The 15,000-nt window shown below is 40.0% G+C and overlaps 1 protein-coding gene across 2 annotated transcripts in view; it reads left to right on the top strand.

The window, feature by feature from the left end:
* The window catches only part of LOC144957132 (uncharacterized), a 219,567-nt gene that overhangs the window by 69,357 nt on the left and 135,210 nt on the right, over positions 1–15,000 (top strand). For both annotated transcript variants that reach the window (XM_078888153.1, XM_078888152.1), the window contains exons 4-5: positions 6,267–6,390; positions 14,037–14,228. In XM_078888153.1, the coding sequence (XP_078744279.1) occupies positions 6,267–6,390; positions 14,037–14,228 (316 nt within the window). The remainder of the gene's footprint in view (positions 1–6,266; positions 6,391–14,036; positions 14,229–15,000) is intronic.

The following is a 15,000-nucleotide window of genomic DNA, read 5'->3' as shown; positions in this document are numbered from 1 at the left end:
ATTCGTTTCAAACCCAAGTCATTTCTAGATCCCTCTCTCACCCACTTCTTGAGATCGCCGATTCGTTCGCACACCACCATCGCGAAGTAATTATTGACCAGCAGTTAAGCTTAATAGCCAATATTCTCAACACAAACATATAACATAGAAACGATTGAGACATTGAGTATGCTCCGGTGTATGGGGTGAATTTTTAATTCAGAAAAGTGAGTGGAGCAGGCACTTATGTTGGTAACAACAAGATATGAAGTGAGTAGAAAAGTGCCAGAAGACAATAGGGAATAAAAATTATTCGCGGCGGTGGTGGGGTTCGAACCTGAGACCTTATTGGTACGACAACTCCGCCTGGCAGGTGAGAGCGTGGCTCTACCGTGTGAGCTATCCACGAACACATAAAAATATTCGTTTCAAACCCAAGTCATTTCTAGATCCCTCTCTCACCCACTTCTTGAGATCGCCGGTTCGTTCGCACACCACCATCGCGAAGTAATTATTGACCAGCAGTTAAGCTTAATAGCCAATATTCTCAACACAAACATATAACATAGAAACGATTGAGACATTGAGTATGCTCCGGTGTATGGGGTGAATTTTTAATTCAGAAAAGTGAGTGGAGCAGGCACTTATGTTGGTAACAACAAGATATGAAGTGAGTAGAAAAGTGCCAGAAGACAATAGAGAATAAAAATTATTCGCGGCGGTGGTGGGGTTCGAACCTGCGACCTTATTGTACGACAACTCCGCCTGGCAGGTGAGAGCGTGGCTCTACCGTGTGAGCTATCCACGAACACATAAAAATATTCGTTTCAAACCCAAGTCATTTCTAGATCCCTCTCTCACCCACTTCTTGAGATCGCCGATTCGTTCGCACACCACCATCGCGAAGTAATTATTGACCAGCAGTTAAGCTTAATAGCCAATATTCTCAACACAAACATATAACATAGAAACGATTGAGACATTGAGTATGCTCCGGTGTATGGGGTGAATTTTTAATTCAGAAAAGTGAGTGGAGCAGGCACTTATGTTGGTAACAACAAGATATGAAGTGAGTAGAAAAGTGCCAGAAGACAATAGAGAATAAAAATTATTCGCGGCGGTGGTGGGGTTCGAACCTGCGACCTTATTGGTACGACAACTCCGCCTGGCAGGTGAGAGCGTGGCTCTACCGTGTGAGCTATCCACGAACACATAAAAATATTCGTTTCAAACCCAAGTCATTTCTAGATCCCTCTCTCACCCACTTCTTGAGATCGCCGATTCGTTCGCACACCACCATCGCGAAGTAATTATTGACCAGCAGTTAAGCTTAATAGCCAATATTCTCAACACAAACATATAACATAGAAACGATTGAGACATTGAGTATGCTCCGGTGTATGGGGTGAATTTTTAATTCAGAAAAGTGAGTGGAGCAGGCACTTATGTTGGTAACAACAAGATATGAAGTGAGTAGAAAAGTGCCAGAAGACAATAGAGAATAAAAATTATTCGCGGCGGTGGTGGGGTTCGAACCTGCGACCTTATTGGTACGACAACTCCGCCTGGCAGGTGAGAGCGTGGCTCTACCGTGTGAGCTATCCACGAACACATAAAAATATTCGTTTCAAACCCAAGTCATTTCTAGATCCCTCTCTCACCCACTTCTTGAGATCGCCGATTCGTTCGCACACCACCATCGCGAAGTAATTATTGACCAGCAGTTAAGCTTAATAGCCAATATTCTCAACACAAACATATAACATAGAAACGATTGAGACATTGAGTATGCTCCGGTGTATGGGGTGAATTTTTAATTCAGAAAAGTGAGTGGAGCAGGCACTTATGTTGGTAACAACAAGATATGAAGTGAGTAGAAAAGTGCCAGAAGACAATAGAGAATAAAAATTATTCGCGGCGGTGGTGGGGTTCGAACCTGCGACCTTATTGGTACGACAACTCCGCCTGGCAGGTGAGAGCGTGGCTCTACCGTGTGAGCTATCCACGAACACATAAAAATATTCGTTTCAAACCCAAGTCATTTCTAGATCCCTCTCTCACCCACTTCTTGAGATCGCCGATTCGTTTGCACACCACCATCGCGGTGGTGGTGGGGTTCGAACCTGCGACCTTATTGGTACGACAACTCCGCCTGGCAGGTGAGAGCGTGGCTCTACCGTGTGAGCTATCCACGAACACATAAAAATATTCGTTTCAAACCCAAGTCATTTCTAGATCCCTCTCTCACCCACTTCTTGAGATCGCCGATTCGTTTGCACACCACCATCGCGAAGTAATTATTGACCAGCAGTTAAGCTTAATAGCCAATATTCTCAACACAAACATATAACATAGAAACGATTGAGACATTGAGTATGCTCCGGTGTATGGGGTGAATTTTTAATTCAGAAAAGTGAGTGGAGCAGGCACTTATGTTGGTAACAACAAGATATGAAGTGAGTAGAAAAGTGCCAGAAGACAATAGAGAATAAAAATTATTAGCGGCGGTGGTGGGGTTCGAACCTGCGACCTTATTGGTACGACAACTCCGCCTGGCAGGTGAGAGCGTGGCTCTACCGTGTGAGCTATCCACGAACACATAAAAATATTCGTTTCAAACCCAAGTCATTTCTAGATCCCTCTCTCACCACTTCTTGAGATCGCCGATTCGTTCGCACACCACCATCGCGAAGTAATTATTGACCAGCAGTTAAGCTTAATAGCCAATATTCTCAACACAAACATATAACATAGAAACGATTGAGACATTGAGTATGCTCCGGTGTATGGGATGAATTTTTAATTCAGAAAAGTGAGTGGAGCAGGCACTTATGTTGGTAACAACAAGATATGAAGTGAGTAGAAAAGTGCCAGAAGACAATAGAGAATAAAAATTATGTTACCAACATAAGTGCCTGCTCCACTCACTTTTCTGACTTAAAAATTCACCCCATACACCGGAGCATACTCAATGTCTCAATCGTTTCTATGTTATATGTTTGTGTTGAGAATATTGGCTATTAAGCTTAACTGCTGGTCAATAATTACTTCGCGATGGTGGTGTGCGAACGAATCGGCGATCTCAAGAAGTGGGTGAGAGAGGGATCTAGAAATGACTTGGGTTTGAAACGAATATTTTTATGTGTTCGTGGATAGCTCACACGGTAGAGCCACGCTCTCACCTGCCAGGCGGAGTTGTCGTACCAATAAGGTCGCAGGTTCGAACCCCACCACCGCCGCGAATAATTTTTATTCTCTATTGTCTTCTGGCACTTTTCTACTCACTTCATATCTTGTAGTCTGGTTAATACAGTTTAGTGAGAACAACTCACAAACGCGAATGGAAAGAACAATAACAAAGGTCTGAGTGACGTCATCTGCATACTATCTATACAAGACGAGACAAGGTCCCCGCTCGGCAATGGGAGCGATCTATATTCATGTTTCCGTCCAACCTAGTCATCGATCACATGATTTGTTGCTGTACCACGATTGGACATTTCTCAATTTAATATAAACACACTGCTTTGTTTATGAAAGTTGTGAAAATACCCATGAGTAAAATGACGTAATGTGACGTTGGATATTTCTCAAACTGTGAACACGTGTCACTATGTGGGTCATTTTGAGCACATATAATATTTCAATGTGACCATTGACCTCGAGCACATAGAAAGGTATAAAAGATCTCTCCCATTGATGACAGCAACATACAAAAAAAAAACCCAGCTTTTGTTGACGAAGATGATGATAATGAAATAGACTATATTACTTACATCGGCGGAGATGACGATGGCAAAGTTTCTGATGACAAACGACAACAACTACGAACTCGAGTACAACCATCATAATGATGGTGATGATGATGATGATGATGATGATGATGATGATGATGATGACGATAATGACAATGATGATGTTGATGATGATGATGATGATGATAATGGTGATGATGATGATATGATGATGATGATGATGATGATGATGATGATGATGATGATGATGACGACGACGACGACGACGACGATGATGATGATGATGATGATGATGATGATGCCGATGATTATGATGAAGATGACGATGATGATGATGATGACGGGGGTAATCATATAGTCTTCTTGATACAGGGAATATCTAGTTTACGTTTTTCAAGGGAATTTGATATGCTGGCTGTCTGGGTGGGATCTTTTGCAATGGTGGGCGGGAAGGTCACCTTTGCTATATAGATAGAACGAAGATGACGTCACTCAGGCCTTTGTTATTGGTTTTTGCCATCCGCGTTTATGAGTACTTCTCACTAAACTGTATTAACCAGACTATAGATAGAATGCGCTTGGCCAAGGAGTTCACAACATTGCCATCCGGAAGTATAACGGACCAACACACAAACTCTGTGTAACCATGGACTTTTATAGTCTGGTTAATACAGTTTAGTGAGAACAACTCACAAACGCGGATGGCAAAAACAATAACAAAGGCCTGAGTGACGTCATCTGCATACTATATATAAACGTTCAAGGTTACACATAGATTTGTCTGTTGGTCCGTTAAACTTCCAGATGGCAATGTTGTGAAATTCTAATCCAAACGCATACTATCTATATAGATACTGTGCGCTTGGCTAAGAAACTCAAAACATTGCCATCCCGAAGTGTAACGGACCAACACACAAACTCTGTGTAACCATGAACTTTTATAGATAGTATGCAGATGACGTCACTCAGGCCTTTGTTATTGTTTTTGCCATCCGCGTTTGTGAGTTGTTCTCACTAAACTGTATTAACCAGACTATAAAAGTTCATGGTTACACAGAGTTTGTGTGTTGGTCCGTTATACTTCCGGATGGCAATGTTGTGAACTCCTTGGCCAAGCGCATTCTATCTATAGTCTGGTTAATACAGTTTAGTGAGAACAACTCACAAACGCGGATGGCAAAAACAATAACAAAGGCCCGAGTGACGTCATCTTTGAACTATCTATAGATACTGTGCGCTTGGCTAAGAAACTCACAACATTGCCATCCGGAAGTATAACGGACCAACCATGAACTTTTATAGTCTGGTTAATACAGTTTAGTGAGAATTACTCATAAACATGGATGGCAAAATACAATAACAGAGACATGAAAGACGTCATCTTCGTTTTATCTATACTCTATCCCTTTATATCTAACTTCCTTTTCCAGGTTCCTTTCCGTATTTGTCTTGGAATGTCATTACTTCGTTTAGTGCTGACCCTGGCTGAGACGAAAACATTCTAATGAAGAAGAAAAGTAAAAAAATGAGCTTTTATATTGCGCAATATCCAATATAAACGTGATCAAACGCTTTACAAAGGGTCCCTAGCCAACAGCAACACTTAACAAGTAGGACGTGACATGATGCGATTTTACATTTTTTCGGACAGAGACAACCCTGTTAACGGCCAGGTATTCATTTTACACCCGAGTACGGTGTGTGAATGTGAGTAAAGAACATTTTCCAAGGATTAAACTATGCGCGAGCGAGGTTCGAACCCAGACCTTTTCGATCCGAAAGCGAGTGTCAAAACACAAGACCACATAGCCTCTATATCTAACTTCCTTTTCCAGGTTATTTCTCTCTTTGTCTTGGAATGTTTTTACTTCCTTTCGTTCTGACCCTGGCTGGAGTCCTTGGCTGAGAGTGAAACATTAAAATGTATCTAATTTCTTGTTGGATATGCTAATTTTCCCCTCTGTTATGTACTTTATGTAAGTTATTCTTAAAACGTAATTTTGTGTAAACAGTTGAGTGTATTACTCTTTGTGGACATCCTGTGCTTGTGCCTGGCTGTGACTTTAGGGTGATCTCCACAACTTACATTGATAGAAATATACTTCTGCTCCCAATGTCAACAACCCCACTTTGAATTAATTACCTTCTCTGGAATTCTTTTAATCGTGTATATTTGGACTTTTTTTTACGATCTCATTTTCCGCTTTTGTACTGGATATGAAATGACCTCAAAATGTCTTTAGCGCCGTAACCCCCCCCCCCCTCCCCCCACCCTCCCTGCCAACAAACAAACTAAATTTTTTTGGAAAAAACAGACGAAAAACAAAAAAGAAACAACAACAACGAAAACAAAGAAAAAAATAAAACAAACAAAACCCCAAATATTAAAAAAAAATAACAAAACAAACTAACAAAACAAACGAATACACTGGTAATATTTTACGGAATGAAAACAATAATATTACTTGTTATTTCCCTTTACTATACTAAATCATTTCAAATTGTTCGGTTATTCCCCTTTGACTATTTCAGACAGCCGCTACTACGAGTCATGCTAAGCTGGAACGGCAAAGCAGCAAGGAGGCACAAGAATACGACGCAGCTCAACTGATGAGGGATTTGTGTGACACGATGGAGAGGGAGAATGACCTCAAAGGTATGACCAGTACTGTATATAGATAGTATGCGCTTGGCTAATAAGCTCATAACATTGCCATCCGGAAGTATAAGGACCAGCACACAAAACTGTGTGTATCCATGAACGTTTATAGTCGGGTTAATACAGTTCAGCGAGCATTACTCATAAACGCGGATGGCAAAAACCAATAACAAAGACCTGAGTGACGTCATCTTCGAACTATCTATAGGCATAGAAGACGCTGATAGACAAGTAGCCCTGTTAGAAAGAAAAAAATAGATATTCACCATAATAAAGTTCTGATATTGTGTTTTAAATGCCTCAACAAATATCAACCAACTCATGTTTATCATAAATTGGAGTTATAATATACACCAACCCGATCCATTCGCTCGTCATCCGATGGAATATTGCTTGGCACCCAAGGAAAGAACTCTTACGTGTCGTGTGGAGGACGATCCCTTTTCTAGAAACATCCCAACTCTCTGGAACAAACTTCCAAAAGAAATATGGCATTCTTCATCGGAAGATATGTTTAAAAAAGCATCTTAAGACTTTGTTATTTTCCAAATTGAATTATTGATGCTCCTGTAAAGCGCTCTATGCACTTCCTCGTTATATGGAATGGAAGAGCGCTCAACAAATATGATAATAATAATAATAATAATAATAATAATAATAATAATAATAATAATAATAATAATAATATATTATTATTATTATTGTTATTATTGTTATTATTATTATTATTATTATTATTATTATTATTATTATTATTATTATTATTATTATTATTATCATTATTATTATTATTATTATTATTATTATTATTATTATTATTATTATTATTATTATTATTATTATTGTTATCATTATTATTATTGTTATCATTATTATTATTGTTATCATTATTATTATTATTATTATTATTATTATTATTATTATTATTATTATTATTATTATTATTATTATTATTATTGTTATTGTTGCTGTTGTTATTATTATTATTATTATTATTATTATTATTATTATTATTATTATTATTATTATTATTATTATTATCATCATTATTATTACTGTTCTTATTATTATTGTTATTATTATTATTATTATTATTGTTTTATTATTATTATTATTATTATTATTATTATTATTATTATATTATTATTATTATTATTATTATTATTATTATTATTATTATTATTATTATTATATTATTATTATTATTATTATTATTATTATTATTATTATTATTATTATTATTATTATTATTATTATTATTATTATTATTATTAAAGTTATTATTATTATTATAATTATTATAATTATTATTATTATTATTATTTTATTATTATTATTATTATTATTATTATTATTGTTGTTGTTGCTGTTGTTGTTATTATTATTATTATTATTATTATCATCATTATTATTACTGTTCTTATTATTATTGTTATTATTATTATTATTGTTATGGTGTATAGTTATTATTGAGTTATTGCCCTTTGCGATAACTAATAATTTACTTCCATGAATAATTACTTGATGATTGGCAACCCAAGGAACGTCTTCCCTGTCAGTTATTTTATGTACTGCGGTTGGTACATAACAGTGGCGACGAGGATTCCAGCTGTGGGTCACATGAAATCACAGTCCTTTTAAGGACTGCCAACCCACGAAGGGGACAGCCCTGCCCTACCTCCGGACGAAGAAGGACGAGCCTTGCCCTGCCCTACCTCCGGACGAAGAGGGACGAACCTTGCCCTGGTCTGCCTCCGGACGAAGAAGGACGAGCCCTGCCCTACCTCCCGACGAAGAGGGACGAACCTTGCCCTGGTCTGCCTCCGGACGAAGAAGGACGAGCCCTTCCCTACCTCCGGACGAAGAAGGACGAGCGTTGCCCTGGTCTGCCTCCGGACGAAGAAGGACGAGCCTTGCCCTGGTCTGCCTCCGGACGAAGAAGGACGAGCCTTGCCCTGGTCTGCCTCCGGACGAAGAAGGACGAGCCTTGCCGTGCCAGACGAGCGAGGGGGACCTGCCAGACGAGCGAGGGGGACCTGCCTGCCTTGCCGTGCCAGACGAGCGAGGGGGACCTGCCTACCCTGCCGTTCCAGACGAGCGAGGGGGATCTGCCTGCCTTGCCGTGCCAGACGAGCGAGGGGGACCTGCCTGCCTTGCAGTACAGACGAGCGAGGGGGACCTGCCTGCCTTGCAGTACAGACGAACGAGGGGGACCTGCCTGCCTTGCCGTGCCAGACAAGTGAGGGGGACCTGCCTGCCTTGCCGTGCCAGACGAGCGAGGGAGAGGACGTGACTGCTCTGCCGTGTCAGACGTACGAGGAGAAGCTGCCGTGACCTACTTATCTTGCTGTATCGGACAGCAAGGACAACTTACCACCGGAGTCGGACGTGTATGTACAGCGACGTTTCGACTTGCTGAGAGGGAAGACCGTCCATTGGCTGCTTTGGAAGAATCATCAGGACGTGACTGTCAGTCGTGACAGACGTGGAAGAATCATCAGGACGTGACTGTCAGTCGTGACAGACGTGGAAGAATCATCAGGACGTGACTGTCAGTCGTGACAGTAGTGACAGACGTGGAAGAATCATCAGGACGTGACTGTCAGTCGTGACAGACGTGGAAGAATCATCAGGACGTGACTGTCAGTCGTGACAGACGTGAAAGAATCATCAGGACGTGATTGCCTGTCGTGACAGACGTGGAAGAATCATCAGGACGTGATTGCCTGTCGTGACAGACGTGCGAGGAGTACCTGCCGTGTCGGACGGGTGACGTACTTCTTGCTGTATCGGACAGCACGGAAAACCAACCAGCGGAGTCGGACGTACCGACCTACTGACCGTCCATTGGCTGGTTTTGGACGTTTTCATCAGGACAAGCCTGCCTTGCCGTGTCGGACGTGCGAGGGGGAACTGGGTCAAACGGTTGACCTACTTTTTGCTGTATCGGACAGCACGGAAAACCAACTAGCGGAGCGACGTATCGGCCTGCTGATCGTTCATTGGCTGCTTTGGACGTATCGTCATGACTACACGAGCAGCATGGACCAACGAGGAGCTCATTGGGTTATTGCGTGATCAGATGGCCCAACAACAACAGCAGATGGAGTTGCAGCGTCAACAGATGGAAACGTTAATGGCCTTGGTGATGGATCGTCCCAAGTCGTCAGTGACCAACACCAGGTTCTGCGAGTTTGATTCAAACGCAGAGCTGTGGACGGACTATTGGTCACGTTTCCAGACGTTCGTAAAGGCCAACTCCATTCCATCGGACAGGATTGCGGAGATTTTTCTCCCAACCAATCGTGTGCCATCTTCAAGCTGCTGGCAAACCTGGCTTCACAGAGTGTTCCTCCCAAGGACGTCAACGAATTATCGATGGATGAGATCGAGCAGCACATGGTTGACCATTTCAACCCCAAAAGATTCGTTGTTCGGGAGCGTTACAAATTCTGGACACGAACAGAAAGGAAGCCAGGAGAGACTGTCCACGAGTTAGCTGCGAGAATTCGGCAAGAGGCAGCTACATGTGATTTTGCCTCGATCAAGGACCCGTTGGACGAGGCAATGAGGACTCGATTCGTTTGCTCGATCAACAGCGAGGCTATCGTCAAAGCCTTGTTTAAAGTAAAGGACGACGAGCTGACGTTCAATCGAGCCATTCAGATCGCCGCGGAAGTGGAGGAGGCTGGAAAAGTTGCCAGAGAGACGGTCGACACATCAAATGCCGATGTGTTTAAGTTCCAGCCCAATCGAAATCCGGCTCGTAAGCTGCCCACGGCGAATAATGAACCGTCTCCAGAGATCAACCGCCAATCAAAATCAGCGGAGAACGGGAACCAGAAAACCCGATGCTACCGGTGCATCGGGAACCACTCGAGTGATGCCTGTCGATACAAGGAAGCCCTTTGCCACCACTGCGGCATTAAGGGCCACATAAAGTCTGCCTGTCGGAAGAGAAGTCAACATCAACGAGTAAAGACGGTGACGAAGGTCAAATGGAATGCGGCCCGACCTTTGCCTCCAAAACAGCCATGGATTATGCCCGACAAACCATGGGAACGTGTCCATATCGACCACGCCGTGAACTTCAAAGGACACAACTGGCTCGTGATGGTGGATGCATACTCCAAATATCTGTGTGTCCACCAGATGACATCCATCACCACGAAGGCGACAATTCAAAAGCTGGACGAGGATTTTGCGCATTTTGGCTACCCGCATACGATCGTCACTGATAATGCGCAGTGCTTCTCGTCAGCTGAGTTTGCCAGTTTCTGTGAGAGCCGGGGTATTCAACACCTACAGGGAGCCCCGTATCATCCAGAGACCAACGGTGCAGCTGAGAGACTGGTACAGTCGTTTAAAAGGTCGCTAAGGAAGTCCAGCCCCAATACCAGTGAGGCCTTACACGAGTTCTTGATCCAGTACCGGAGAACTCCCCTGTGCAGTGGCTATAGCCCAAGCGAACTTCTGATTGGTCGACAGATACGGGCGAAGATAGATGTGCTCCTGCCTCAAAGCCGTGTAAATCTTCGCTCGTCTAGGAAAACTAAGTTCACAGTGAACAGCCAGTGCTATGCCCTGTCTTTTCAGAGGGGGCGTAGGGACAAGTGGGTGCCAGCGATTGTAGCATCAGTGATTGGAAACCGAATGTTCGATGTGAAAATCATGCCGGATGGTCCTACTTTGAGAAGACACGTCGACCAACTGCGCACACGCCACAGTAGTTAACATAGTGGTTATATTATAATTGTGACAACGAGACTCACGTTCTTGTAACAGATTATTCCAGTGCATGGACTGTCAAATGGACTTGATATAGTGTATGTGATCGCCGGACATTTGAAATAGTGTTGTTCGTACGGACTTTTAAATGTTAATTGCAACGGCGATCTTCTGGATGTGTAACATAGAATTTCAAATTAACTTTGAAATAGTGTTTTAAGCGGACTGTTACATTATGTGTGTCTATGTTAATATTGTGATGGTTAAACCTTCAGTATCCTTCAGGCTAGAAGGGAGGTGTTATGGTGTATAGTTATTATTGAGTTATTGCCCTTTGCGATAACTAATAATTTACTTCCATGAATAATTACTTGATGATTGGCAACCCAAGGAACGTCTTCCCTGTCAGTTATTTTATGTACTGCGGTTGGTACATAACAATTATTATTGTTATTATTATTATTATTATTATTATTATTATTATTATTATTATTATTATTATTATTATTATCATTATTATTATTATTATTATTATTATTATTATTATTATTATTATTATTATTATTATTATTATTATTATTATTATTATTATTATTATTATTATTATTATTATAATTATTATTATTATTATTATTATTATTATTATTATTATTATTATTATTATTATTATTATTATTATTATTATTATTATTATTATTATTATCATTATTGTTATTGTTATTATTATTAAATATTGTTAAATAAGTAGATACGCAAATAGGTAAATTAATAACGCACATATAGATGAAAGGATGACGTTGTCCTCTCTCATTCGTCTGTGGTGTTTCATTCATCGTGTTTTGTTGACAAACGGAAAACTCAAAACGTCCATATCATATGCCTTCACCAATATGATTCAATAGTCTGATGTCACGTCTGCCCAGCAACGAGCAGCTTGGTTCTAAACAAAGAAAATCAGTACTTTTATTCTTCATGCTGGCCAGAACTTTTACAAATGTCATGTGATCAGAATGTATAAAAGTCAAAACAGGATCAGATTTATAATGTTTTACCCTCTGGATACACTTTTATGCTCGTCGGAGAAGTGAATTTCATAAGGGCATCTGCCATTGTTCCGATAGTTAAGAACCAGTTACTAAGTTACTATGCATCATTACGAGGGAAGTGACTCATATGATGTATTTCCTCGAGCTTCAAGCAGAAACGTTTGCAATAAATCTGTTTTCAATTTAAGGGGGGGGGGGGGGGGGGGGTGAACGACATTAAAACTGATGAATTTTGACCCAGTTTGCTGAAATTAGATTTTGGTGGGATGTTGTCATGTTTTTAAAAACTCAAACTAACGTATTTTGTGACCCATAGTAAGGTTAAATCCTGCCCATTTTTAGTTTCAGTGGACTGATTTCATGAAAAAATATCAAATAATCTTTATAACTAAGTAAAGGCAAAAACATATCAATGAAAAGTAAAAACTCTCCTCTATCTTCAACAACCTATCACTTTGTTCTTAATTATGTCATGTGGTCACAATCCAATCAGAGAGCGAGAGGAGAGTTTTTCCTAAACTCGTTTACTTTGACTTTTAAATGCGTTTTTCTCAAAACTGCAATTTCGTCACTAAAAACCTATCTCCTCCCTCAGTTTTTAACCAATCTTCTTCAAACTTACTACAATTGAGTGTCATACAAATACGCAGGTCCTCTAGGAGTCGGATTTTTGAATAAAAAAATAATTCATGAGTAATTTGAAATTAAGTATTTTTTTCAAGGGGAATAATCGAGTAATAAATTTGAACTTAAATTTTAAAGTTTCTAATTAAAAAATTAAAAATCGGGCTTCTAGAGCCTCTTTATTTTCCTTTTTTCTACCTCTGGCCAAAATATTATGGCAATCGGTTGATAAACAAAAAAGCCTTTGACTTTTTAAGATTTGTTGTTTATTTTCCAATATGGCGTCGTTTCCATAGCAACTGGCAACTTTTTTTCGAAAAACATTATATGCAATCATCCTTCCCAAACATATAGATAGTATGCAGATGACGTCACTCAGGCCTTTGTTGTTGTTTTTGCCATCCGCGTTTGTGAGTTGTTCTCACTAAACTGTATTAACCAGACTATGAAAGTTCATGGTTACACAGAGTTTGTGTGTTGGTCCGTTATACTTCCGGATGGCAATGTTGTGAACTCCTTGGCCAAGCGCATTCTATCTATACATTATGACTGCATAGAAGTTTGGGATATTTCATCAAATTAAAAAAAAAATGACCCTTTAGTATGAACTTTTATAGTCTGGTTAATACAGTTAAGTGAGAACAACTCACAAACGCGGATGGCAAAAACAATAACAAAGGCCTGAGTGACGTCATCTGCATACTATCTATAGTCTGGTTAATACAGTTTAGTGAGAAAAACTAATAAACGCGGATGGCAGACAAAAAAAAAAAAAAAAAAAAAAAATTAAAAAAATTACCCCAATGATGTCAACTTCATACTATCTATAAATAGTTCGAAGATGACGTCACTCAGGTCTTTGTTATTGTTTTTTTGCCATCCGCGTTTATGGGTAATGCTCACTGAACTGTTTTAACCCGACTATAAACGTTCATGGATACGCACAGTTTTGTGTTGGTCCGTTATACTTCCGGATGGCAATGTTATGAGCTTCTTAGCCAAGCGCATACTATCTAGAGGTAGCATGCCCTTGACTAAGAAGCTCACAACATGGCCATCCGGAAGTACGAGTATAACGGACCAACACACACAATTATGTGTAACTATGAAATTTTATAGGCTGGTGAGAATTACTCATAAATGTGAAGGCAAAAAGCAATAGCATAGACTCGAGTGACAACGTCATACTATCAATACGGCAAATACAGATGCAGATAAACTAAACTGTCTATTTTCTCTCTCCAGACCAGTTAAAATTTACCGAGGAAGAGGCCAAAACGTTGAGACGCCGCCTGTCAGACATGGACGAGGAGAACGAGAACTTGCGTGTCCAGCTCCAGAGGATGAGCGAGAAGGCCAGCAAGCACAAGAAGAAGGAACAGGCGAGAGCTAAGGAGTTGGAGGAGGAGAGGAAATTGTCTGAGGCTGCCAAAGCTTGTAAGTAAAATTTGTATTAAAAAAAAATTAATCCCTCGGAGTATAGATAGTATGCGCTTGGCCAAGAAGTTCACAACATTGCCATCCGGAAGTATAACGGACCAACTCACAAATCTCTGTGTAACTTTAAACGCTTATAGTCTAATTAATACAGTTTAGTGAGAACTTCTCATAAACGAGGATGGAAAAAAAAAACAAAGATCCGAGTGACGTCAACTTCATTCTATCTATACATCCCACGCAGAAGGTATAAAGGTTAAATAAAAAACAAAAAACAAAAAAAAAAAAAACAACAAAACAAATCCCTTTATTCATCTCATAGGGGAAATTTGTCTTTAGGGTCTTTTCCAAGGGAAGACTGGAATAACCCAGGAGTCAGCCACAGTGCAGTGCTGCAAATTGAGCTAGGGCTAGGTGACTTGCTCAAGGCCACAATGTACAGCGGCGGGCGATCGAACTAGGTTCTTGTCGGGTACGAAGCAAAGGTCGTACTGCTGAGCCACGCTGCCCCTTTTGACTCATCATGAAGTAAACAATTCGAAAATATGACGTTTTGACATTTGGCCTGCATCAGAGAACTTGACAAAATACGCATATAATGACGAGAAACAATTGCTTGCTACCATCAACTGGCACATATTTTTTATTTTTTTTTAATTTTAATTTTTAAGATTTGTATGAATTTGAGGATTAATTACAATAAAATACTGGATGAGGGAATGTAGGAAAAACAATCTTACTATCTCAAAATAGGTGGAAAAAAACTGAGATA

The sequence above is a fragment of the Berghia stephanieae genome, chromosome 11, assembly GCF_034508935.2.
Source record: "Berghia stephanieae isolate SIO BIC M18660-M18661 chromosome 11, UCSD_Bste_1.3, whole genome shotgun sequence".
Lineage (NCBI taxonomy): Eukaryota > Metazoa > Mollusca > Gastropoda > Nudibranchia > Aeolidiidae > Berghia > Berghia stephanieae.
Note: the sequence above shows the minus strand (reverse complement) of the source record. Positions and strands in the feature narration are given on the sequence as shown.